This window comes from Vombatus ursinus, unplaced genomic scaffold (assembly GCF_900497805.2).
Source record: "Vombatus ursinus unplaced genomic scaffold, bare-nosed wombat genome assembly UNPS02014945.1, whole genome shotgun sequence".
NCBI lineage: Eukaryota > Metazoa > Chordata > Mammalia > Diprotodontia > Vombatidae > Vombatus > Vombatus ursinus.
The window spans coordinates 1,923,430-1,951,362 of record NW_020954723.1 but is presented as its reverse complement, the minus strand read 5'-3'; the positions used below and the strand labels follow the sequence as shown (position 1 = coordinate 1,951,362).

At 36.4% G+C, this 27,933-nt stretch overlaps 1 protein-coding gene and 1 pseudogene across 5 annotated transcripts in view; one reads left to right on the top strand and one right to left on the bottom strand.

Annotated features, from left to right (window-relative positions):
- Positions 1–27,933, top strand: part of LOC114029979 (pecanex-like protein 1) — a 238,611-nt gene that overhangs the window by 49,864 nt on the left and 160,814 nt on the right. For 4 of the 5 annotated variants that reach the window (XM_027844629.1, XM_027844628.1, XM_027844627.1 and 1 more), the window contains exons 2-3: positions 2,785–2,993; positions 26,051–26,156. In XM_027844629.1, coding sequence (XP_027700430.1) covers positions 2,785–2,993; positions 26,051–26,156 — 315 coding nt within the window. Of the gene's footprint in view, positions 1–2,784; positions 2,994–5,858; positions 5,948–26,050; positions 26,157–27,933 lie in introns of those variants that run through there. The other variant, XM_027844630.1, reaches the window with a different exon arrangement.
- LOC114030142 lies at positions 11,430–19,300 on the bottom strand (annotated as a pseudogene).

The following is a 27,933-nucleotide window of genomic DNA, read 5'->3' as shown; positions in this document are numbered from 1 at the left end:
TACATATCTGCATTTTTGCAATTGATTCTACTCTCACTCATTTTCTAGAAACAGCTAAAAAAGACATGAGCAAGCAGTTAAAATACTGAGGAAAAATGCTAATTCCTTTGAAAATGCTTGATTTATATATTCAAATAAGATGACTTAAAAATTAATTTTGGCTCCAGAGAAGCATTAAGCACTGTTAGGTGACAAGGATTTGTTGCCAAGGAACACCCTGCCTTTTCCCAATCCCAGTCCCCAGTTCTTTCCTTTTTTACCATTCAGGTGTGTTAAATTTAACAAAGCAGATCTGTCGCTGACTTTTCTATTTAAAAAAATAGTGACGGCTCCTTCCCCCCCATCCAATAAAAACCAAAACCGACTCTGAAAGTGCATAACCACAATAAAAGGCTATCTTCTCTTCATCTGGTGTTTGAGAAAATCAATTAATGTGCCTTCACACTTAAAAGGCAAGTAATGTGCTACATTTTCCTTTAGTATCCTGTGATCTTTTGCTAGAAAGCACCAGAAATTCTCTCATTTCTCAATTTCTCTCAATTCTTAGAAATTCTTTTTTGCTAGAAAGCACCAGAAAGTTTCACAAAAGTGTCTCATGACACTTTTCTAGCCCTTATAGTAAGAATTTAGAAGAATCTTCTTTTCTAGTCACCTGATATAATTCAGTTTCTATGTTAGAGTCTTTTATGATAGAACCTATAAAAAGATAGTTTCCAAGGTCCTTTTCTCATAATAAACCTGTGAGGTAGGTAGTACAAGAGTTATCCCTATTTTACATAAACTGAAAATGCACAAAAGATGCACAAATTGAAGCTTTAAGAGGTTGTGGCTTGCCTGTGGTCACATAGCTAGTTAAGTGTCTGAGAGGAGAATTCTGACTGGTGCTTCCACATTAGAAGTCATAGAATCTTAATATTTTCTCTTGAATTTCTAGCAAAACTATATCTTTATATATGAAAAAAACAATATTTTTTTTGTTTGGGATTTTTACCTGGTTTTCTGAATAATGAGGAATACATATATTACAAATAAAGCAGTTTAGATTATATAAGTATCTAAAGAATTAAATTTGGATCATATTTCCTTAAAAAAGCTTTATTTATAACCTAGTAGCCAAATAGCAAAGTTATAATTTGGCTACTTTAAGTCTTCAATAATTTGGCTTAATAGAGAGCTGTCACAAGTTTCTAATATGGAAGGCTGTTGAATGCTTCCATAGTAACATATTAAGTTCCTTCTATTAGTGAAATTATAGGTTATCATCAAAATAAAGACTTTATTTTATTGTTGTGTATAGCAGATAAGTGCTAAAAATACATAGATGACTTATCATCATAGGATTATGGTGTCTTCCAGACATAACTTTTCCAGACATAACTTTTTTTTTATTAATTTATTTTGATTTATCAATAATCACTTCCATATGCTTTTGAGTTTAAAATTTTTCTCCCCCTTCCGCCCCCCTACCCTCCCCAAGACGGCGCATAGTCTGATATAGGCTATACATTTACATTCATATTAAACATATTTTCACATTAGTGATATTGTAAGTAGAAATTAAAACCGATAGGAAGAGCCATCAGAAAGAGGAAACAAAACTCAACAGAAGAGGAAAAAAATAACAATTCGGCTTCCATAGTTCTTTCATTGGGTGTGGATAGCATTTTCCATCACAAGGCCTCTGGAGATGTCTTAGATCCTTGTATTGCCAGGAAGGGTTAAGTTTATCAATATTAGTCATCACACAACATGGCTGTTATTGTGTACAACGTTCTCTTGGTTCTGCTCACTTCACTCAGCATCAGACCATACAAGTCTTTCCAGGTTTTTGTGAAGTCAGCCTGTTCATCATTTCTTATAGCACAATAGTATTCCATCACATTCATATACCACAACTTGCTCAGCCATTCCCCAATTGATGAGCATCCTCTCAATTTCCAATTCTTTGCCACCACAAAAAGAGCTGCTATGAATATTTTTGTACATGTAGCAGACATAACTTCTTTGTTATTTTCTCTGCTGCCAGTCCAGAGTTTTATGAGTTCTCACGTTCGTATGATTAGCACAACAGTATACCTTATCTCTCTTTTCACTGTGTAGCATAACTTTTTAATTATGTATGAGAGAAAGTTCCTGGTGTACAGAATGGAGAGCTGGCCATGGAATCAGGAAGGACTGATTGTAACTTCCACTACTGACACATATATGTGACCCAAGGCAAGTCACTTAATCTCTTAGTGCCCCCAGGCAACTCTCCAAGACAGTTGATTTGCATAGATAAAGGAAGTTGCTTACCATGTACCTTTATATACTGATGTAATCACAAGTCTGGTTTTTGTATGTGTGTGAGTGAGTGTATATATTTAGTACATAGTTCTTTTGTATCTCATATTTAATTGTTGTTTAAGGCAGTTAACTTTTTTGTGTCATGGACCCCAATGGTGAAACCTATGGACACCTTAGAATGTTGTTAAATATATAAAGTGAAATGCATAGGATTACAAAAGATATAAAGTATATTGAAATAGTTATCAAATATTAAAAAAAGTTAAGGGATGCCAGGTTAAGAATCCCTGGTTTAATGTTTGTTTTTTCTTTCTTTTTCAACTAGATGGCAGTCTTTTCTGGGTAGGAACTGTCTTGTATTACTCTGATAACCTATGGCATCTAGAGTATAGTACTAAGTAAACAGTAGGCATTTGAAAAATTCTTGTTGATTGATATTTTGATTTATTTCTTTCTAGGTTAAAATAATTTCTATTTTTTCTTCCATTTTTCTTGAAGGCCCTTCCTTCTTCCATGATTATAGTAGCAGTTTACTGTCCAGTGATAGCTGCTATCTTCATTGTTCTGAAGATGGTCAATTACCGCCTGCACAGAGCACTTGATGAAGGAGAAGTTATAGAGAAGAGTGATAATCAACTCACTGATCAGGGAACCAAACCTGAAAAAGACAACTGTTCAACCAGGAGAAAAGATAGCAATGGACCTAGGTAAGGAAGCCTGCTTTTCCATCCTGCATTTCTGAGTCTTGTACATCCACCATACTTTATGGTTTTAGTTGACAATGTGGTTGACTAGGATTAGTCTTTACAAGTTGTGGCTAGGAATAGATCAAAGCTAATTTGTCTACATAGGGATTAGATCCACAGCTGAGGTCTCCCTATAATGCATCTTACCCATTTTTGATCTCCTTGATCTTTTAATATTCTGGAACTTATTTGAGCCAAAAAACCCCTCTGAGAACATATGTAGGAATAATACAGCATGATCCATAAATCTTCAGTAATACATGCTGTAATCTTCATTAATAAAAATGGTAATACCTTTGGATCAATTTGCTCTCTGACTTTTTGTTATTCCATATAAAATTTTCTATCTTTTTGTGGAATTAGGCATGAAGAGGAAAAATGTAGCTATTCCTGATTATCAGCTTGGAAAGAATTTATGATCCACTGCACCTCACTGGACGTTTGAAATCTCGTTCCTGAAAAATGAGTTTTCATAGCAGAGGAATGAATGAATTATATATTTGGAAGTTGTGTCCTTTGATATAGCATCTTTGGTTGTTAGTTCCTAACTTTTTGGGTGGAGAAGTTGCCATATCTTCACTTGACCATATCTCTGCTTGGTAGTAAAGGTTGTCAGGTGCTCGGTTGCCCATAGTTATCTTTTGCATATTGTGACTTTCCCCATTGTGGTTTCAGTACACTGCGGGTCAGCATAAGAAATAAAATGGGAATTTTGGAGGAGTTTTGTGATAGCTGCAGATGACATGTGAAGGCCAGCAGATGACACAGAACCTAACCAAATACTTAACACAAATTTTACAGTAAGGTATTGTAAACACCCCATAAAAGAAAAAGAAAAAAATCAGACTTCTTCTCTGGTAGGAATGTAGGGCCAAAAAATTTTATGCAGATTTTCCAGATTGTGGTGGTGCCCACCCCTAACCCCGTAATGTGGAAGGGATAATTGTAGTTCTGTTTTGTAATTTAGGCTGCAATTTGGTCCCATAGTAAAGGACTCTGTATTACTCTGTATTCTATTAGTGTTGGGAACAAGCTTCTGCATTATAAGCAGATAATTTGAGATGCAAATAATCAGAAGTTGATAATATTTTAATTAATCATTCAGTCAAAAGAAAAATTCTTTTCCTGTATGATTATAGGAATTCTTCTAGCATTATTCTTATACCCTAGAGAATAAAAATCAGTAACCTTTTTAGGACTGAGCACAACTAGTAGGACCAAGTAATGCCATGGTTGCCACTGGTATTTAGGTATAAGCAGGTGAGAAGGTGAAAAGGGATAAATAAAAAAGGAAGGAAAAAATAAACAGCAAGAGAAGAGAAGAAGAAAAAGGAAACAAAAGTGGTGCATATGGTGGCAAAGTAATAATGTTTTTTTGAGAAAGTTCAAAGCTAAAATTGTTGATTCCTGTTACAGTTATCCCTTGGTTTACAAATGGACAGTTGATGCTTTGTGAGTCATCTGCTCTATCTCCTTTGAAAGGCTAAGAAAGAAGCATTCCCCTAAACTCTTGCTTGCCACAAGTGAAGAAGGATTTAAGAGGGAGATATAAGCCAGGTGCCAGTGTTACCAGTGCTATCATATTCCTTCCAATAGCAGTGCATTTTCTGAATGAATTTTCCTCTGCAAATAGTATGGTGGTTAGGTTTCTAGGGAAATCTCTTTACCTCATATTACAGTTGAGTGTCTTTATTGATTAAATATGTTTTTATAGGCTACTCTGGGAATCTAAACATGGTTTATAGCATTTTTAAAAATTGAAAATGTGTGTCATATTCCATTAATAGTAAAGAGGAATTTAGAACTTAGAAAATGTTGATTTATAACATCTGAGTAATTCAGAATTATGAAACTATTTCAGATGCTAGTGTTTTAGAAATTATTTTAGTAATCCTATCCAAGAGAATTTTTGACGAAGTGTAATTTAATTATTTGATTGGCTTCTATGGCTATGTAGCAAAATTTTTATTTACTCAGGAGTGGAGGGGTTTGGCTTAGTTTAAGGAATAGTGAAGATGACAGCTAATTGTGAAGTAGTCCAAATATGGCTTCTAATCAATAGCTGGTTTCTGTATATTGGTATTTCCTTGAACTAGGTGCTTACTGATCACTGAATATAAAAAGAGAGAAGTCTTAGGTTGATTTTTTTGCCTTTCCCACTCATTAGTGGTTTTTCCAGCCTATTTTATTAGCAGCAGAAGCCAGAAGAGTTAAAACAAACAAACAAACCAACCCAAATTCACACATGACTTTTTAACTGAAGATACTTGTTTTAGTCAGTTTCTGGAAAGACTCTTGGTAAGTTAAATTATAGTATCCTAGAGCCTAGTCTCATCCAGTTTGAGCTGAAATAGGCTTTCAGTCCAACTCCGTCATTCTCTAGGCAAAGAAATGGAGATTCATAGAAGCCCAGTGATTTTTTTTTCCCATGGTCAAACAACCAGGTGGTGTTAGAGGAAGAATTTGAACTCAAATCTTCTATGTTTAGCACTCAGTCTACTTGTTTTTGAAGTAATTTAATTATTTGTTTTATAACTGAAGCTTTTAAACTTACAACTAAAATAGCAATTGAATTTCTCTTTTAATAATTGTATTTCTTAGAAGGATTGAAGCATTGACAAATTTACAGACTTTTTAAAATTAAGAATAGAGATAGGTTGCAAGGATATGGGGGGGAATAGATTGAATTTGGGGTCTGGATAAAATTACTATTATTATCCTTGAAAAATTCAATGAATTTTTAAATTATTTCAGAATTGGACTCGTTACATATTCAACAGTTTTTGGAACTTGGAAAATGCATGGAACATGAGCAGATTTGATGATTCTTCAGTAAGAATAATATTAACTAATATTTGTGGATATTGGTTAATCAATTAAAAATCATGAATTAACCAAGAGTACGGATACACATTGTAAGTTGGCTAGTATTTTGAGAACCTTAACTTTGGTGTGTTCTAGATTTAAGAATGAGGCCTTGTGGCCTCATTAAGTTGAGTTGAGTTTTCTAAATAAAATGTTACAATTGTAACTTGATAAGATGCTGTTTTGGAAATGTATGAGAGCCAATGTTTTTCCTTTTCCCTCTTCAAATAGTTAATACTTAATATTTGTGAATAAATAGTAATATAAGCATTTATGCTGAACAATTTCAAGTGTGCTTTTTCTTCCAGATTTTGTTGAGATTTGTAAATATTTACAGAGGATTGTTTTCATGGCAATTCTGAAACTCTCCTTCAGCTTAATAGTTTGTTTATTTGAGTTTTGAAATATATACAGTTTCTAGGAGTGTGAATTATGTTAAAGGATACCTGTGGGAGTTTAATAATTGACTTTACATTGAGACAGGATTTGGATAGACCAAATAAATAAAATCACCAAGGCTGAATCAGTCATAAAGGATTATGACTGAGGAGCTGTATTATTATCTAAAGAACAAGCATATCTATAATTACCTGAAAGGAGTTAGTGGGGTTTTTTTTGTTTTTTTTTTTGAGAAAATTCAAAGTTAAAATTGTTGATTCCTTTTGCAGTTATCCCCTGGTTTACAGACAGTTGATGCTTTGTGAGGCATCTGCTATATCTCCTTTGAAAGGCCAAGAGCAAGAAGCATTCCCCTAAACTGTTGCTTGCCACAAATGAAGAAGGATTTAGGAGGGAGATACATGGCCAGGTGCCAATGTTACCAGTACTGTCATATTCCTTCCAATAGCAGTGCATTTTCTGAATAAATTTTCCTTTGCAAATAGTATGGTGGTTAAGTTTCTAGGAAAATCTCTTTACCTCATATTACAGTTGAGTGTCTTTATTGATTAAATATGTTTTTATAGGCTACTCTGGGAATCTAAACATGGTTTATAGCATTTTTAAAAATTGAAAATGTGTGTTAAATTCCAGACTTCAAACTTATAAATCAACTTTTATAAAACAACCTATTTAAGGTGAGGCTGCCTGTACTTAATGTTTATCTTTTTTGTTTTGTCACAGATAAATTAGGTTATTTTTGTCTTAGAAGTTTAATAACATGCTTTGTTTGAGCAAGATTCCAAGTCCCTTATCTCAAAAATTAATTCATATGATAATTTTCTCTTTTTAAATTGTCATGATGACAAAACTTAAGTATTAAAAAAAGTTCAGTACTTAAATCTTTGAGAATCATTTTCTGCTGGTCTTTATTTAGTAAACTTGTGGAGGACAGTAAATGGAATAACGTATAATAGTTCTGAGAAAACAGGTTTGGTTTTGTAAATCACATTTAAGACTGCACTTCAATGATTTGTGTCTTCTAGTTTTTTTATTTTAAAGCCTTAGTATTTAATTTTGGGATACTTTAATTGGCATAGCTACACATTACAAATATAATTAATTACATAATTTAACAGAGGCTAGAATTAAAATAATATTTGTTTTAGAATTGTCTACTTTCAATCAAGAAGAATTTTTAAAATGTCTTCTGTGTGCCAGGCATTGTGCTGGGCACAGTGGAAACAAAGACCCTCCCCCCCCAAAAAAGGAAAAAAAATCCTGTTCCCAAAGAGTATTCAGTTTATTGGGGGAGATAGCACACACAGACACACTAAGTATGGATAGAATAATTACAAAATGATTTCAAAGGAGTTAAATATAAGGTGGGGAGGTTACTAGCACTTGGGAGAATTAGAAAAGGCTTCAGGTAGAAGTTGGTTTTTCAGCTATATCTTGAAGGAATAGAGAGGTATTCTGTGAGGCAGAATATGAGAAAGGAGATATGATAGGTGCAAATATAAAGAGACAGGATATAAAGTCATGCATATGAGGAACACAGAAAGAATAGTTCGGTTAGACTGTAGAGTATGGAAAGAGAATGCATGATGAATATAGTGAAGCTGGGAACTATGATGAAGCTAGAACGAGGTTGTGAAGGGCTTTAAAAATGAAATAGAAGAGTTTATATTTTATTCTAAGTGCAATAGCTATTGGAGTTTGAGGACTGATCTGTATTTAAGGAAAGTCATTTTAGTAGCTGAGTGGAGGATAAATTAGAATGGGGAGAGAAATAAGCCAGGAAGACTAATTAGGAAGCCATTGCAATGATCTAGGATTCTAGGTTGAGACATGATGAAGGCTTGTACCACAGTGACTCTTGTGTGAGTAGACAGTGAAGGAATTAAATATGTTATAGAGATAGAAGTGACAGGATTTGAGAAATGCTTGGGTATGTAACTGTGAGAGAAAGTATAACCCTGAATTTACGAACCAGGGAGATTGAGGGAATGGTGCTTCCATTAACAGAAATAAGGCAGTTTGGAAGAAGGAATTTTGGGAAAAACAGGAAGCATTCTGTTTCGGACAGGTTGAATTTGAAATGCCTCTGAGACTTCTGCTTTGACGAGCTAAATAGGCAGGTGGGACTGAAGCTCAGGGAAGAGATTGGAGCTAGATAATTTGATTTGATAGAGATTATCGGACCTATGAGGCACTAAAAGAGAAAATGTGGAAAGAAGATGTGCAGCTAGGTTGCACAGTGGATAGAATGCTGGGCCTGAAATTAAGAAGACTCATCTTCCTGAGTTCAAATCTGGCCTCAGACACTTACTAGCTGTGTAACTCTGGGCAAGTCAGTCAGCCCTCGTTACCTCAGTTTCGTCATTTGTAAAATGAGCTGGAGAAGGAGATAGCAAACCACTTCGATACCTTTGCCAATAAAACCTCAAAGGGTGTCACGAAGAGTTAGACACGACTGAAATGGCTGAAGAACCCGAACAAAAAAAAAGAGAAGAGGGCCCAAGACAGAGTCTTGGGGAACACCTATGGTTTGGACACACAATATGAATAATGAGCCGTGGATGGAGACTGAGAAGATAGGAACAGAACCAAGAGAAAACAGTGTCATGAAAACACAGAGAAGGCTAAGTGTCCTGGGCGGGGCGGGGGGGGGGGGGAGGAAAGAAGAGGGGAAGGGGTGGTCAGCAGTATCAAATAAGGCAGAGAGACAAAGCAGTATGAGAACTGAGAAATGACTATCAGATTTGGCAATTTCAGGATTATTGGTAATCCAAGAGAAAATAGTTTTAATTAGTGAAGTAAGAAGCCAGATTGGTAAGCATTGGAGAAGTGAATAAAAGATTAGAAAATACAAAATACAGGCAGTGCATATAGACAGCTTATTCTTGGAGTTTGTCTGAGAAAAGGAAAAGAGATATATGATGATAGCATGGAGGGTTGGTAGCTTGAGTCTAGTGAAGGTTTTTTTTTTTTTTTTTAGGATGAAGGAGACTTGTGCATGCTTGAAGGCAATAGGGAAGGAACTAGTGCATTAGGAGAGAAAGGGGGGATGGTTGAGTCCACTGGATAATATGAGAAGGGAATGGATTAGGTACCTGTAGAGGGGTCAGCCTTGTCAAGGAGAAGAACTACCTCATTATTAGAGGCTGGAGGAAAGGAGAAGAGAATGCAGGATGATTCAAAGGGATTTTTATGAATTGAATGGGGAGAAGAGGGAGCTCATAGGGATAGGCTCAGTTTTCTCAGTAAAGAAGTAGACAGTGTCCTTGGTTTTGAAAAGTGGTATGGAAAGGCTTGAGGCAGAAAGGAGTTTGGAATAGCTTCTGTGGGGAGTGAAATAAGATCTTAGGGAAGAATAAAAGGTGCTCTTGTTACAGTGAGGGCCCTGTTGAAGTTAAATGAAATAAATTTGTAATATATCCTTTGAGGAGAATTGTGGTTTGCTTTACTTCTCAGCTTCTTTCAGCAACATGCAAGAATAGGCAGATGATGAGAATACTTAAAGGCTAGGGTTTTAAAAAGGATGAGCCTGGCACCATTAGACAAGGGATTAAAGAGTATATGGAGTTGAACTGGTTAAATATAGTATTGAGGTTTGGAAGGGAGGAAAGTGAAGCTGGAGCAGTGCTAGTGGCTTGGGAAAATATTGAGGGTTGGAGGGATTAGAAGGTTGTTATGAGAACAAAGAATAATCAGGAGGGAGTGAGGCATAGGGAAAGATTAAGTTCTTTCCTTGATTGTGATAGATTTTGTGTGACTGTAATATTTGTGTATATTTCCACTGCACTTTTGTTTAACTTACAGATTTTGTCCATTCTTATGCTCTGTATTCCTGAAAATTGCATATTTGAGAGTCACATTTTAAAAGTTCACTTCAAGAAGTAGGTAGATGAAGAGCAAATTATTTTCACTATGATAAATAAGATTAGAATCTTTTAAATGATTCATGGAATTCAATGTAGTCTATTAGTATATGTGAATTTTATGAAACTTTGTAAAAAGGTTCTTTTATTACTTTCTCAAACTTGAGGTAGCTATGTTCCCTTCATGTCTATGAAATAGAATTTCATTTTTTCAAAAGTTAAACACTTTTCTTTATGAGATTTGCTACCATGTGGTATTCTTTGTTCTTTTAGTAATAGAAATTGTACACTTTGGCATTTTAATTAGACTCGAGCATCATTCTTGTTATTGTCTAGTGATTTGTTATTTTGGAAGAAATTATTTATTTTATTCATCAATAAGTTTCAGAATTTACTAAGTGAAATGTGTTTTTCTCCATAGTATTTACATTTTTTTTTAATGAGGCAATTGGGGTTAAGTGACTTGCCCAGAGTCACACAGCTAGTGAGTGTTACGTGTGTGAGGCCAGATTTGAACTCAGGTCCTCTTGAGTCCAGGATCAGTATTCTAGCCACTGTGCCACCTACCTGCCCCCGTAGTATTTAAATTTTTAAAAAATAGTGGCATATTTTCTAATAATCTCATTGGAAACAGGTCATGTTTAGGCTTTGTTTCCAATGAGATTATAAAGTTGCATGTAAGTTCCTATATTACTTGAATTACTTTTAGTGTCTTTTATGAATTTGAAAATATGGCTATGGTCTTCGAAGTAAAAATATAATCTGATAGTTTCCATGGTGCTTTATATAGTATACAAATTATTTCTTTTCCAGCACAATGAAGTAAAAATATGATATCTGTGACTTAGAAACAGTTATTTTCATAAGTTTAAGTGTTAACAGTTAGTAGCATTCAGGTTTCATAGTAAAACTAGGAAAAATAATGAAAGGAGAATTTTTCTTAAACAAACTTTGTTGGGTTCACTGATCAGACTAAGTTTTCTATCACAAAGAATATATTTTATTTCTGGTTCACTCAAATTAGGCCTTATACAGGTGATGAGGTAGATAATGTTCAGAGTCAGGTTGTCCAGAAAGTATTCAGGGGGCAGAAGTTCTCCTAGTCGAGAGAGCTTTATTGACGCAAAAGTGGCGGGCTAGTCCTTAGGAATATTAGCAGTTTGAGAAAAGACAGAGGCTTGCTTTTATTTATTTATTCATTCATTTAATTTAATTTAATTTCATTCATTCGTTTATTTATTTTTTAAATCAGACCAAGGCTTTTATTTATTCATTTCTTGCATTTAAAATATTCTTCGATGATATCTTTGGCCTGAGATTCCTTGACATAGTCCTTAACAACAACACAACTGCAGCCCACCACTTTACTTTCCCTCTCTGTCAGTTTTACAGAGGCCTATCCATTCGCCCAGCTTCTTACTGTCATCAACCTTAATCAAGTTGATTTGGTGCTCCGTACACAGGGCCTCAACCAACTTTACATACATAGGTTCATCACATTTGGAAACAAGAACACAAAGATGGGCTTGGCATTTGTCCAAGGCTTTGGCAACTTCACGAATTCCACGAACTAGGCCATTGTGGATGAGTGCAGTATTCAGCACTTCTTCTAGAGTGTGTTAACATCCATTACACCTCCAGTAGCAGTGCCTTCCTTGGCTATGGCAGTGGTTCATGGGTGAAGCTATTTTTATTTTATTTTTATTCATTTTTTCTTTATTTTTTTTAAACGTGTTTTTAAAACTTTGGGTTCCAAATTTTCCCCCTTCCTCCCTGCCCACCCATCCTCATTGAAAAGGCAAGCAATTCAATATAGGTTATACATGTGCAGTTAGGTAAAACACTTCCATAATAGTCATGTTGTGAAAAACTAACTCTTATTTCCCTTAATCCTATCCCGCCGCCCCATTTATTCTATTCTTTCTTTTGACCCTCTCCCTCCTCAGAAGTGTTTGCTTCTGATTACCCGCTTTCCCAATCTGCCCTCCTCTCTATCATTCCCCTGCTCTCTTGTCCCCTTCTCCCCCTGTTTTCCTGTAGGGTAAGACAGATTTCCATACCCAATTGAGTGTGTATGTTATTCCCTCCTTAAGCCAAATCCTATGAGAATAAGATTCACTCATTCCCTCTCACCTTCCCCTGTTTCTCCTCCACTGTAAGAGCCTTTTCTTTTCTGTTTTTTTTGTGAGATAATTTACCCTGTTCTACTTCTCCCTTTCTCCTTCTCCCAGTATAATCCTCTCTCACCCCTTAATTTTATTCTCCAGATATGACCCCTTCATCTTCAACTCACCCTATGCCATCTGTCTGTTTATCTATCTATATCTATATCTATGTCTGTATACATACATATAATTTTTTCCCTCCAACTACCCTAATACTGACAAAGGTCTCATGAGTTATAAATATCATCTTTTCATGCAGGAATATAAACAGTTCAACTTTAATAAGTCTCTTATGATTTCTCTTTCCTTTTTACCTCTTCATGTTCCACTTGAATCTTGCATTTGAAAGTCAGATTTTCTATTCAGCTCTGGTCTTTTCATCAAGAATGCATGAAAGTCCTCTATTTCACTGAATGACCATTTTTCCCCCTGCAGGATTATACTCAGTTTTGCTGGGTAGGTGATTCTTGGTTGTAATCCTATCTCTTTTGCCCTCCGGAATATTATATTTCATGCCCTGTGGTCCCTTAATGTAGAAGCTGTTGAATCTTGTATTATCCTGATTATGTTTCCACATTACTTGAATTGTTTCTTTCTGTCTGCTTGTACTATTTTTTCCTTGACCTGGGAACTCTGGAATTTGGTTACAATATTTCTAGGAGTTTTCCTTTGGAGATCCCTTTCAGGAGGTGATCAGTGGATTCTTTCAATTTCTATTTTGCCCTTTGGTTCTACAATATCAGGGCAGTTTTCCTTGATCATTTCTTGAAAGATGATGTCTAGGCCCTTTTTTTGATCATGGCTTTCAGATAGTCCAATAATTTTTAAATTCTCTCTCCTGAATCTATTTTCCAGATCAGTTGTTTTTCCAGTGAGATGTTTCACATTGTTTTCTAATTTTTCATTCTTTTGGATTTGTTTTATAGTGTCTTGATTTCTCATAAAGTTACTAGCTTCCAATTGCTCTATTCTAATTTTTAAGGAAGTATTTTCTTCAGTAATCTTTTGGACTTCCTTTTCCATTTGGCCAATTTTGCTTTTGAGGGCATTCTTCTCCTCGTTGGCTTTCTGGACCTCTTTTGCCATTTGGGTTAGGCTATTTTTTAAGGTGTTATTTTCTTCAGTATTTTTTTGGGTCTCCTTTAGCAAGCTGTTGACTTGTTTTTCATGATTTTCTTGCATCACTCTCATTTCTCTTCCCAGTTTTTCCTCCACTTCTCTTACTTGCTTCTCAAAATCCTTTTTGAGCTCTTCCAAGGCCTGGGACTGATTCATATTTTTCTTAGAGGCTTTGGATGTAGGAGCTTTGACTTTGTTGTCTTCTTTTGGTTGTATGTTTTGATCTTCTTTGTTACCAAAAGAAGATTCTATGGTCTGACACTCCTTGCGAGGTTTGCTTATGATCCCAGCCAATTACTTGAGTTATAAACTCTTTATTAAGGTAGAGGTCTGCTTCCAATGTGGAGAATGTACTGTTCCAAGCTTTGGGGGTTTGTGCAGCTGTTTTCAGAGATACTTCTAGGGACCTGTAAATTTTTAGTTCTGCGAAGGTGGTATGATAAGGGGCGAGGTGTTCACTCCTTTCTTGGCCTGTGCTCTGACCTATGAGTGACCACAAGCACTCTTTTCTGTCTTGGAACTATGAAGAGGATTTCCTCTCCACCACTACTACAAACTCCACCGTGCCAGCACTCCTCTTCAACCCCGGACTGCCACGCAGTACTGTAACCCAGATTCAAGCACTGGCAAAGCAAGAAATTCGTACCTTAGCACTGGCAAAGAGATCCCTGCAATCCACCTCTAATCAGCCACTTGATTCCCCTTCAGTCTGTGGGCCAGAAGCTCAGGAGGCAGCCACTGCCCTGGGGCCTTGCATCTCTCTCACCACAGAAACAGACTTTTCCCACTGACCTTCTAAGTTGTCTTTGGCATTCATGGGTTGAGAGATCTGGAAACCGCCACAGCTGCCTGTGATTCAGTCCTCTGAGGCCTGCTCCAGGTTCACTGCGGCCTGTGTGCCCATGCCAAACTGCACTGTTCTCCCAGCCCGGTGCAATATGCCTTTCCCATCAACCATCCAGTTTATCTTGGGCTGGAAATTTATTTCACTCTGACTTTTTGTGGGTTCTGCTGCTTTAGAATTTGTTTAGAGCCATTTTTTATAGGTATTTGGAGGGGTTTGGGGGAGAGCTTAAGCAAGTCACTGCTTTCCCTCTGCCATCTTGGCTCTGCCCCCAGGTGAAGTTAAATCTTGAAAGCACCTGGGAACCTGTGCCTCCCCCTTGACTCAGCAGTAACAGGGAAAGAGGAGAGGCCTATACACAAGTTTTGGACACTCAGGTAGGGGGAAGGGTATGCTCCTATGTGGGCATTTAACCACAGGGAAGGATGTCAGGAAGGGGAAAGCAGGTGTTTAAGGGGAGGCGGGAAAGGGGGAGCAGGTATGTTAGGTACTTTTCAAAAAAGTTCAGGAATGTGGTCACAAAACAGGGAACTTAATTTGCAACATTCAAGGATATGGGCACAAACCATAGGGATTAGTCACATACACAGAAAATAATAAGATTTTCTTGTCAACAGTTAGAACCTCCTTTTACTGGACACATTTAGATTTAGGCAAGGCCCCTCATTATTGTTGGGCAGAAGTCACCCTCATCACAGGGATATGACATTTTTGGCATTTATTAATTTAACAGTTTATTGTCTTCATCAATAACACCTTTTTATTAAGAGTCTGCCAGGTACTGTGCTAGGTGCTAGAGATACAAAGGCAAAAACAAAACAGGCCCTGCCCCAAAGAGTTTTTGTTTTATCAAGGGAGAGAACATGCACATATATAAGTATAAACACTAAAAACAAGGTAATTTTCTGGAAATCCGAAAAGGTCTTAAATAGGAAATGGCTCTTGAGTCAAGCTTTGAAGGAAACTAGGGATATTAATTGGAGGTGAGAAGAGAGGACATTTTGTTTAAAAGTGAGAGGTGAAATGTCAAGATATGAGGAATAGGAAGAAGTCTGGTTTTGTTGGGTCACAGAGTGTCTAAAAAAAGTAATGAGAGATAGAAAGGTCATTTGGGACCAGGTTGTCAAGGGCTTTAAATTAAATAGCTATAGAGAGAATATAATTATAGCTCAAAGAGAATGTGGAATATAATATCTTAAAATAGTGCCTCACTGTTTATAAAGTTTTTACATACATCTCATATAGTACTCATAGTAACCTCTAGGGGTAAGTAGAGGAAATATTCTCCTTCCATTATAGCTGAGGAAATTGAGACTTGGCAAATACTTGATCTGCTCAAGGTCACAAGGCTAGTAAGTAATAGTTGAACTGGAGTAAATCAGACTGGAGTAAATTATCTAGTAGATTGTTGTTCAGTTGTTTCTGACTTTTCATGACCCCACTTGGGGTTTTCTTGGCAAAGATCCTGGCCATTTCCTTCTCCATGAAGTGACTTGCCCAGGGTCACACAGCTAGTAAGTGTCTGAGGCCAGATTTGAACTCAGGAAGATGAGTCTTCCTGACTCCAGGCCTGACACTCTATCCACTTCGCCACCTAACTGTCCCATTAGTAGATTAATTTAGAGTTTTGTCCTTGGCTCCGTTGTTTTAAGTAATTTTAATAATTATTTGGCTGCAGAATGGTGGCAGGTTCTTCAGATTTTTAAATGGTGTAAAACCAGAAAGGATAGTAAATACATTTTATTACAGAATGGAGTTCTTAAAAGATATTGATTGATTGGAATGATGGGCATTTTAATAGGGATAGTTGTAAATTTTATAGTTAGATTTCTATAAAATTGCACAAGTGCAAATTGAGAGTGATGTGGCTAAATAGCAATTCATGTGGAAAAGGTGGGCAGTTTATTGGTCTGCATGCTTAATATGAACAGCATGACCTGCTAGCCAAAACAGCTACCGTAATCTTGTGGTGCATTAAAGAAATAGAGTACAAGGATGGTATTAGTTCCAGCATACTGGTCAAACCATATCTAGAATATTGTGTCCATTTAAGGATGTCGCAGTTTAGAAAGAATTGACCAGCAGAACTCTGTTCAGAGGAGCTTAATTATGATAATCATGGTACTTGTAATCATCGCAAGTGAACCTTGATTAGAACAGCTTGGGATGGTTATCTTTGAATAAAGATTTTTTTTTTCCTCTGGAGAATGTAAAGAAGATATAATTGACATTTCATATATTTTAAAGTTTGTCATACGGAAGAAAGATAGAACTTGGTGTGCTTGTCCCCTTAAGGGCAGAAGTATAACCAGTGAGCTGAAGTTACTGAAAAAGCAGATTTTGACTCATAATATAGTAAGGTATAAGTTTATTTCTTAACACGAGATGTCCAGAAGTATAATGGGCTGTATGGAGAACTGGTGTAACTGTGATATCACTGGATATCCTCAAGAAGAGGTTGAACATTTGTTAAAGATGTTGTACAGGGATTTCAGGTTTCAACTAAAGATTAGATGATCTCTTCAGATCTCTTCTAAGTCTGAGATTCTGTGTTGTGATAAGTAGCTTAAGTCTTCAGACTCCTAATATAATATTCTTTCTATTGTATTATATGCTGACTCAGAAATGCTGTCACTTCAATAACTTAATCACTAGAATCATTAATATAAATGATGGGAAATGACATTTGCTTCACAAACCATAGTAAGTAAACTGCTGAGCTCTGGTTTGAGGAGCCTTCTATTTTTTTGTAATCTGTTTTTGAAATCAGCTTTTTTGGCAGGTGAGGTACCCTGTAATATGATAAGAAAATGAATCCCTCAATGTAAATTACTATGAGGCTATTTCTAGAATCTTGAAACTGAGTTACCATCTTTATAGTTTTTGTCGTTTTCTCTTCTATTGTCATTTTACTTTATTCCAGAATTATGCATGTGCTTAACAATAGGACGTGTTGTTTAATAACAAAACACATCTGATCTTGGAGTTCTAGTTTTCAATGCCTTTTGAAAGCCATTCTTTGAAGCTTTAGAGTGGGATCCACATACCTCAGCATATTTCGTGTTACTCCATAACAATACTGTTACTTTAGAAAGAATTGACAAACCAAACTCTGTATGGAACAGGATACTGTCATATATTGTAGAATGAAGTGTGCTGAGATATGTGGATCCCACTCTAGAGAGGTTTATATTTTAATATTTCCTGTAATTTTCTTTATGAAGGCAGTCACTGCTAGTATCGTTTACATTGTTAGGACAGTAGTGGAAGTATGTACACTGATATCTTTTATTCTCATGAGCTTAGAAGAAATAGTTTTTCCTTAATGTCTTGTCAGTGTAATACCTTTTCTGCCCATCTCTTGTGACTCAGTAATGCTAGTAATGTGGGCTAAGAGTCTTTATGTTTGAAATCCAAGCACGCATTCTGTTAGATGTTTTCTGAAGAACAAATTTATTCTGTTCATTATAGCCTTTAATTCTTGTTTTCCTCAGCAAATTAGCTAGAGCACATTTTGCGGTTGTTCATACCCCAATTCTAGAAAGTTTTCTGAGGTCCTAGAGAGGTTCAGACATTGTCCTTTTAGGTGCTTTCCTAAGTTTCTTACACTGAAAAGTCTCAATGGAATACATAAATGCCATATAAAAATTCCCAAGCAGTTAATTCATTATCCACATATTAACTGTCTTTAGGGGAAGGCCTAGACTTCCCTAATTGGTGGTTCTGGGGATTATATTTGGCTTTAACCAGATAGCCCCTCATTATCTAAATGGTTGAAAGCTTTAAGGTTTGATTTTGGCTTAGGTGGGACTGAAGGGCTCTTATTGCCTTGGTGCTGGTACAGGCTTACTAGTATTCCCATGGGATCATGGGATCATAGACTTCGAGCTGTCAGGGACCTTAATGAGCTTTATGCTGATGAAAATTAATGGGCATTCCAAAGTCTATTTTCTAGGTGTACACATCTGAGACCTGTCTCCTATGATAAATTTTTAATGGGGCAGTAGAGGAACATATTGTATTTTGAGTTTACAGATGTCTTATTTTTAAAGGCTAGTTCGTATTATGGGCATAGGTTGATACTTGAAGGTATGTAAACAAGTAGGATATCTTGTGGAGGCTTTGACTTTGATTACTGCTACCTTGCTGCATTACTTGGTGGGGTAATGGGACAGGCTTAGAAGAATATTTGTATAATCTCATGGCAATCTGACAAGCTAGTTTCCCTATTTAGATTGAGCAACTATTTAATGTTGCTTTCCTTTAGCTTAATATTTTCAATGTTGAAAATATCCCATTCGTTTCATTTTCCTTTGGTTTAGGGAAGTAGAAAGGGAGAAGTAGGTAAAGGGGGAAGTTTTTATCTCTTACTGTTACTTTCATTCCCATTCTTTTGTATCTTTTAAAAATTGCTGTATATCTGTAATTTTGTTATAAAGATGTTTTATTTCAGAAGAGTGTGTATCACCACTAAATAGAAATGATAGAAATATAAACAATGCTTTAAAAAAATTTATTGAGGTCAAACCCCTCATTTTGTAGAAGAGGAAATAGGCACAGTGAGGTTAAGTAATTTGCCTAGGATTATTTAGCTATTAAATCTTTGAGACAGGATTTGAACTGGGTTCTTTGGTCCTTTTTGAGCACACAGCCTCCAGACTGGCAGTGGCTATAATCCTTATCAACTCCATGTTCTTAGAGCCATACTCAAAGCGTATTATGGGAGAGGATATATTGCCACTTTCGACTCCTCAAGCAGGTAGTGGGCCCAACTCAACAGCTTATTCTACCACCCTCACTGGATCTACTTGTATAGATAACTATATTTGCCTGGAGAGCCAGTGTGGCTATTCCAGTCTCTCTACTGGTGTGCTGAAGGCTACACTACTATGCCCCAGCTTTTCATCTTTGCTTCACCATTTTAAGTACTCTCTGCCCCTTCAGTCTCTCCCTCTGATTGGATGGCTCCTCTTAAGTAATTTAAAAGGGGGGAGGGGTACCAATGCCGGCCATGGCTCATTCTTCTCCAAGCTACACTCCAACTTCCTCTGCTGTAGCCCGAGCAGAATACCTTTCCCCCTCCCTGCCAGCCTCTTCCGCCTCTCTCTTCCTTTTACGTATTGTCTATCACCCATTAGTATGTAGCTCCTTGAGGGCAGGGCCTGTCTTTCTATCTACTTGTATTTCTGTTCCCAGTGTTTAGCATATTACCTGGTGCATAATAGATGCTTAATAAATGTGGTGTTCTATGAACAAAGTGATATTTAATTGCTCCCTACACGTGGTCGTAGGGTATGGGATGCCTTATTGTGGCAGCATAGATGCAGTATGCCATATTCATTTCCTTTATGAATTTCATTTTCTCTCATTGATGTCCAATGGGGAACTGGCTGTAAAGGGGTTTTTATTGGGGCCACAGCTCCCTATCTTAGGCACCTAAAAAGGACAGTCTTCATCTGGGATCTCTATAAGTGTTTCAGCTGGATTTGTAAAAATAAGTTGTCTGTGAGATTCTCAAGCTGATATAACTCTTCTGCATAGAGAGTTCTGTTGGATCACATCCCTACCAATCATTGTTCTGTGACTTAACAAGTTGTGTAAACTTAAGCAGCTTTATGAATTCCGTGGTGGCAAAATCCCTCTCACTCTTTGATCTTGTGACAAAGCTTATGACAGAGCTTGGGGCTCTGTTATCAGTGGAGTGGATTCCCACTGCTTATCTTTGCTCCTGATTTTCTTCCCTTATCCACCTGATCTTTGTAAGGCTTTAAAATAATTTCCAATGAAACATACTGGTTGGAGACCATGTTTCCTGCCCTGGGCCAGATATCTGTCCATATAAGGATTTTCCCTTTCACTTCTGCTATTGTTAAGTTCAAGAGTTGCCCCTCTGCTTTCAGGGCTTGGTCCTTAAAAACAAAGAGCACATTCATATCTAATTCTAATCATTGAATATAAGTTTACTTTCATTTTCCTTATATTGGCAATCCAGATTTTTTAGAGAAATGCTATTCGTAGTGATATCTGTATTCTTCCTGTCACATTGGGAAGAATTGACCTGTATGGTCGTACGTGTGGCAGCCACGAGGTGCTGGTCTTTCCTCTTTCCATTGCCCTTTCTTTACTCAGTTAGGGTCATTATGAACCAATCATCTTAGCTACTCCAAACATCTTGGGCCAGACCTAACTTTAATGTGGTCCAGTGGTATAAGCCTCAGGATTGAAATAAAATGAGACCCTCATGGGCTATCTAATATTTAACAAAAGTCATTTATTTGACAATAACTTGGCAAGAATATTCAATAAGGGGGCAGCTAGGTAGTGTAGTGGGTAGAGAACTGGCCCTGGAATCAGGAGGACCTGAGTTCAAATCTGCCCTCAGACCCATGATACTCACTAGGTGTGTGACTCTGGACGAGTCATTTAACCCTGATTGCCTTGCCAAAAACAAACAAACAAACAAAAAAGAATATTCAGTAAGAATATAGCAATGATTTAATGTACGTATACTTCCCCTTGCTTCCACATTTTCCAAGTTAGCAGTGTGTATCAAGTCAGAGGAGTAATTTGAACCTTAGACCGGTTAATTTTTGAGGAATGTTCTATTGCTTTTTTAGGGAAACATTAACCTAGCCTATGTGGAGTAGATGCTGCTTCTGCCACAACTCTAGACCTGGTATTTTTTAATAGATAAAGAAAGATACTAAAGCACAAAGAGTTAGAGGCACTAATGATTTGTTTAATGCTACACAAGTCAAAGTGAAACACATATCCCCTGGATTTAATATATTGTTTACCTTTGTAGATATCATTGCCTTACTTCATTAAAATAAGTTTTTATTGATGGTTTCTATTTTACATTATCATAGTTTTCCTCAGTATCCTTCTTCCTCCCAGAAAGTCATTCCATATAATAAATAGTATTTTATTTATTTATGTATTTATTTTTAGTGAGGCAATTGGGGTTAAGTGACTTGCCTAGAGTCACACAGCTAGGAAGTATTATATGTCTGAGACCAGATTTGAACTCAGGTCCTTCTGACTCCAGGGCCAGTGCTCTATCCACTGTGCCACCTAGCTGCCCCAATAGCATTTTTTAAAGACAGAAAAAAGAAAAAGAAGAAGAAAGAATCAACACAACTGAGCAGTACGTTGGAAAAATATGAAAATACGCAATGTGCAACACCTGTAGACTTCCTACTTCCATGAAGGGTTGGGGAGGGGGTCTTTTCTCATATCTCTTCATTCCAGGTCATACTTGATCTTTTTAATTTTGTTACATTCATGTTTGAACTTTTGGTATGTGTTTTTTCTTTCCTTTATACTGTTGTTGTTACATGTGTGTGTGTTTATTCTGCTTACTTCATTCTTTATCAGTTAATGTACATCTTTCTGTGTTTCTCTGTATTCATCACACACATCTTTCTTACAGCACAGTTATATTCTTTTGCATCCATATACTACAGTTTGTTTAGCCATTTCCCAGTTGATGGGCATTTACTTTATTTCTGATTTTTTGCCATCATAAAATATTTTGGTATATATCGAGATTTTCTTCTTGTTAGTGGCTTCCTTGGGGTATAAGCCCGGGAATGTATTGCTGGTTTAAAGAGTATGAACTTTTTGTCACTTCATTTGCACAATTCCAAATTACTTTCCAAAATGGTGGTAGTATTTCACAGCTCCATCAATAATATATTAGTGTGCCTGTTATTCCACAATCTCTCCAACATTGATTATTGCCATTTTTTTTTTATCTTTGCCAGTTTGCAGAGTGAGAGATAAAACCTCAGGGTCATTTTGGTTTGCATTTCTCTTATTAGTGATTTGGAGCATTCTTTCATGTGTTGTAAATACTTTACAATTCTTTTGAGAACTGTTTGTTCATATCTTCTGACCATTTATCTATTGGAGAATGGTTGTTAATCTTATATGTAGTTATTAATTGTTTATATAGCTTGGATAACAAGCCCTTACCAGAGAAATTTGATAGAGTTTTTTTTTTGTAACTATGTGACCACTTCCCTTCTTATCCTAGTTGCATTTATGTGTTTGTGTAGAAGTGCTATGGAATTTCAGAGCAACTTGTTTTGTGTTAGAACTTAGATATAGTAGTAGTAGTACATTTTCTCGTTGCTACGAGTGAAGAAGACTTCCATATTTTTCTTAATGAATCATTGTGGTATAAAAGCAACCTTGTGTTCATACCAAGCTGAAAAGACTTTCAGTCCAGGCTTAATGATGGATATTTTGTCCAACAATGATCCTAGCAGGTTTGGAGAGACTGTTCGTCACGCCAGAAGGTTAGCCAGCAAGTGATACACACATATATATGCATATGCCATAGTAACTCACAGAATCACAGAATTTGTCTGTTAAGTCAGAGAGGTATTACGAAGTGTTTTGGAGAGATTTGAGTGAAATAAAGCTCCTCAAGTATTGAAGTATAAGTATAGATCAAGAAAACAAATCTAAAACTAGGATGTTTCAGAACACCTCATTATCATATTAATGGCAGCGTAGTTCAGTTGAAAGAATGCTAAACTTGGAGTCAGAAGACTTGGGTTTGCGTTTTGGCTCTACCTCTCATGACTGTGATTTTAGACAAGTTGTTTAATCATTCTGAATCTTAGTTTCTTTATCTCTAAGATGGGGATAATAATACTTGTTATACTTAACATATAGGGTTGTTGTGAAGATCAAATGAGATAGTGCATATGAAGCCCTAAAAGATAGAATTATATAAATGTAAACTGTTGTTATTACGGTTATTCTTTGTGGTTAAGGTAGCAGCTATAAATTGCTTCTGTAGAAGTATGTGGAAACTCTTATTCTTGTTTGGTGTGCTCATCCATATCCCTTCTCTGTCCCTATCTTATTCTTTACAATTCCAGTGGAACCAAGATTAGGGGATGAAGTCCAGTGCAGGTACTAACTATCTTTCTGGTTACTTGGCAGTAGTAAAGCCTGTGTGGACTGAGAAATTGAGAATTTGACAGCAGCTACCACTCTACTCTCAGATTTTATTTTTTTCTTAAACACTGAGTAAAATGAGAATTTCCATATGCATTGTAGAACAGAAAAGGGAGATTACACATGATTTTGTGACTATTATGTAGAGCTTGCTTTTCTTTTTAAATATATAATAAGTTTATCATATGATTTTATAAAAACTGTCCTTGTTTGTTTACTTGTGACTTTCCTTTTCTAAAGAATATCTCTTTATAAACATCTGTAGTCTCCCTCTTCTACTTCCCTCTCCCCTATTCAAAAGCAAAGAAAAAAATATTCATGGTCCAGCAAAATGAAATTCTACATTGAATATGAGAACTATGTGAGACCATCACCTTTCTCTGTCAGGAGGTGGGTATCGTGCTTCATCATTGATATTCTGAAATCATGGATGATCACAAGTATAGTGATATACTACTGGCAGTTTTTCTCCATTGAACTTTTTAGCTCTTTATAGCATTTTCTTGACTCTGGGATTATCTTCCTGCCAATCCAGTAGGATTTTCTCCTGTGTGGGCATTCCGAGCTGTGAGAACTTAATTTCCTTCTTTCTCTTCCAAATCTATTAGAACTTAGTCTCCTTCTTTGTCTCCCAAATCTATTAGAACTGAGCTAAATGAACTTGCTTTATTGGTAGATAGCATTCTACGGTGTGAATTTTAATTTTGGCCTGAAATTTTATACTTCAGGTACCATAAATTAAGTTAGTAGCCATAATTCTGTAAAATAAATTTACTGAAAATAAAAAAAACCCTGTAATTTTTTATTAATAGTAATAGTAATAACTAACTTTTATATAGCTCTTTAAGCTTTGCAAAATGCTTTACAGATATCTCATTTTATTCTCACAACAACCCTTGAGAGAGTGGATGCTATTATTATCCCCATTTTTCAGATAAGGAAACTGAGGCAGACAGTTTAAATGGCTTGCCTAGGGTCACACAGATAGTGTCTGAGGTCAAATCTGAACTCAGGTCTTCCTGACTCCGGGTCCAGTGTTCTGCCCATAGCTGCCTCCAATTGCTAAGTCATCCTAGGCTCAGACATTGGAATCATACTGTCTGCTGCAATATACCAGACAGTAATCTGCTAATTTTCTTATTCGTAAGCATCATTCACTGTGTGCATCTATAATCAATTTCTTGCTGTTAGACACTAAAATAATAGGCAGCTGAAGTCTGTTGTACTTCTAAAGTTCTTCTAAAGAAGCATCATCTTTTGCTCCTGTTCACATGTTGCTGGATGGAACATAAGAAAGTCTCCCAACTCTGCTGATTGTTTTCACTTCACATTTAACTTATTTATTCCCAACTCAGACCTCAGTGCAGCAAGGTGATCCTATTTGATTCTCTATGCCCAGTAACCACAGTGGCTATTTGAAATCTTCTTTTCTTTTCCTCAAGCCTTCAGCCGCACATCTTCTACCTACCCTCTCAGCTGAGACCCTCTCCTCAAAATATTTATTAACAGTTTACCAAAAAAAATTGAGGGTTTACCCTGAGAATGCCGTCATCTGATAATCATTCCTCATCTCACAACGCCTTGCTTTATCCCTTAACATTTCTTTTATTGCAGTCTCAGCTGAAGAGATGATCTTTCTTCTGACCAAAGTCAACATTTTTCCTTTGTATTCTCCTGTCTTTTCGTATAGATAGCCCTCTCTGTCATCCAGTCTCTCTCTAATCTTCAATGTCTCCTTCTCTTTGGGATTCTTCCCTTCTGCCTAAACATGTCCAAAATTATCTCCTATACTAAAAACAAAACAATACGCAAAACTCACTTGAACTTACCACCTCTACTAAATATTGTTCTCTCACCTCACTTTTCATAGTCTAACTCCTTGAAAAAGCTATGTGCATTTAGTGCTTCCTCTTACACTTCCTTTTGTCTTACTTTCTTCTTAACCCCCTGCATTCTGGATTCTGACCTTATTACTCAACCAAAACTGCTCTCTCCAATGTTAGCAGAGATTCCCTAATTGTCATGCCTGAAATACATGGCCTTCTTACTTCTACCTTTTGGAATCCCTAGTTTGCTTCAAAGCTCAACCTAAGAGTCACAATCTATTTTAAGAAGTCTTTCCTGATTCCCACAGCTGCTAATATAATCCCTTCTAAAAATTATCTTGTATTCATTTTGTATATATTATGTAAGTATATGTTGTCTCCTATGTTAGAATCTATGTTTTTCAAGGGAAGGGGATATTTTACTTTTGTCTTTATCCTTAGCATAGTACCTGGCTCATAGTAAGTACTTAACAAATGGTTGTTGATTGTTCATTGATTCTTGGATCAAGTAAGTTGAAGTGTCTTTTGCAGATCATGGCTACTATGTTTGGTATTTGATTCCTTATATGTAGACATTTCATCCTGTGAACAATACTCTTTCACCTCTTTTGACTTATTGGTAATTAATTAGTGCAGTTTCCAGAATTCCCATTATTGTAATTAAGGTTAGATTCTAATGTGTTAGGAAAGTAGCTTGGTTTAATGGATTCCTTGTGTATTATCAGGCTCTGTGTTTCTGACAGGAAATAGTAACATGTCAGACTGAAAGTATAGGATGGAATTAAAAAAAATGTACATAATTACCGTCACAATCATTGGAATCCCTTAGGTTGGGGAAAAAATATTTTGGCCTGTTGTGGAATAATACGTAGGTAAATTTTTTAAGAATTAACAGGAATCAGCATAGGTAAATCATAATATTTTGCTCAAATGAGTTCTTTTTTTTTTCCACTTTTTTCCATAGTGACCCTGGTGGAGGTATTGAAATGTCTGAGTTTATTCGAGAGGCTACACCCCCAGTTGGTTGCAGTTCACGAAATTCTTATGCTGGTCTAGACCCAAGCAATCAGGTAGGAGCCTCTACTATTCTTATGTTGTGATAGTATATCTGATATGCCTTCTACTTTCATTTAGCCTTTTACTTTCATTTAATCTTTGTTTGACTAATAGATTAAATTTTCTTTTTGTTATTAAAAAGCTTTCTATTTATAGTACTTTTATTTCTAATGGACTTTCATGTAATCTTATTTTACACAATTAATATCCCAAACAGATAGGCACCAACAAGTTAATAGCCCTGTTTTAAAGACGGTAAAACAGCGGCCTGATATGTCTGTTGCCTTGGGACCAGCCTAAGTTTGGTGAATGGCTTGGCATATAGGTGGCAGTGTTTTATCCATAGCAATTTCCTGCTGGAAGTCTCTACTTAGATGTTACAGTATCACTTTAAACTAAATACTGCTAGAATTGAATTCCTGATATTGTCAAAACCAGTTTCTCTATAGTTTTTGTCAGTGGAATTATGGTCTATCTAATCACCTAGGTTTGAAACATTGAATTCATCCACAATTTTTCCCTTTTTCCTGAGATCCCTGATGTTACCATGGCCCTTTGATTTTTACATAGTCTGTCCCTTTCTTTCCATTTTCACTGCTACTATAATACTCTAGACCCCCATTCCACTATATCTGTACTGCTGGTACAATAACTTTCTAACTGGTTTCTCCAGTTGTCTTCTTCAGGCTCTATCCACCATCCAGCCTATTAATCTTAAATTTTACTGTCAGATCACTCTTTCTACACTATCACTTTGTATCTGTCACTCCCCGCCCATGAATCTTTACTGATTCCCACTACCCATTGGATAATTTCCTGAATTCCGTATTCTTCTCTTGAACCAGGTCCTCATAGTCCGGCTTCTACTTATTTCCAGCATGCTCTGATGACTTGCTTATACTTATATGACTTATCCTGCTAGTCAAACTTATCAGTTTATTTTTAAAGACGCCACGTGCATTTTCCTTTGTGCCTTTGCTCTTGCCCCTTTATCTGGAATGACGTCTTCTTCCTATTCGTGCCAAAATCCTTTTCTCCCTTTAATGTCTGTCTGAGGGCCTACCTCCTCTCCTACTCAGTGATGTCTTCCACAATGATCTTAACCCGTGGTGATTACTCTCTCCTCTGAACTGTTATAAGATTTACTCTGAATCATTTGGTACTTGCCATAATATGTTATTTTTATTTATTGGTTCTGTCTTTGTAACCAGATTGTAAACCTTTCAAGGAGAGGCACTGTAGCTTTATATCTTCTTGGTTTCCCTGGTCCTTAGTAGAATCCTGCACACAATAAGCACAGAGTAGCTGCTCAGTTCAACTGTTCAGTGGTGATAATACACATTTTAGGATCACAGATATAAAGTTGTAAGGGACCCCAGAAACCTTTTAGTACAACCTTCTTTTATAGAGGAGGAAACTTGAGGCCTAGAATGATTAAGTGACTTGACCAAGGTCACACAAGTAGTAAGTCTCAAAGGCAGAGGTTTTCTTTTTATAAGAGTAGAATATTACTAATAATGTCCTATGAAACAGATACCTTGAGCCTGATGGAGTGGAAAAAGTGCTTGATTTTTAAAGTCATAGAACCTGGGTTTTAATCCTTCCTCTGCTACTTACTAGCTGTGTGTCCTTGGTTGAGTTACTCAGCTTTTCTGAGTCTTAGTTTTCTCGTCTGAAAATAAAGGACTTAGATTAGATTCTCTGCAGTCTCAGCTCTAAGTCTATGACTCTCTACTCAGAGCTTTATTACTTGATACGTGCCAAAGAGAGACTTGAATCGGATGAATCAAT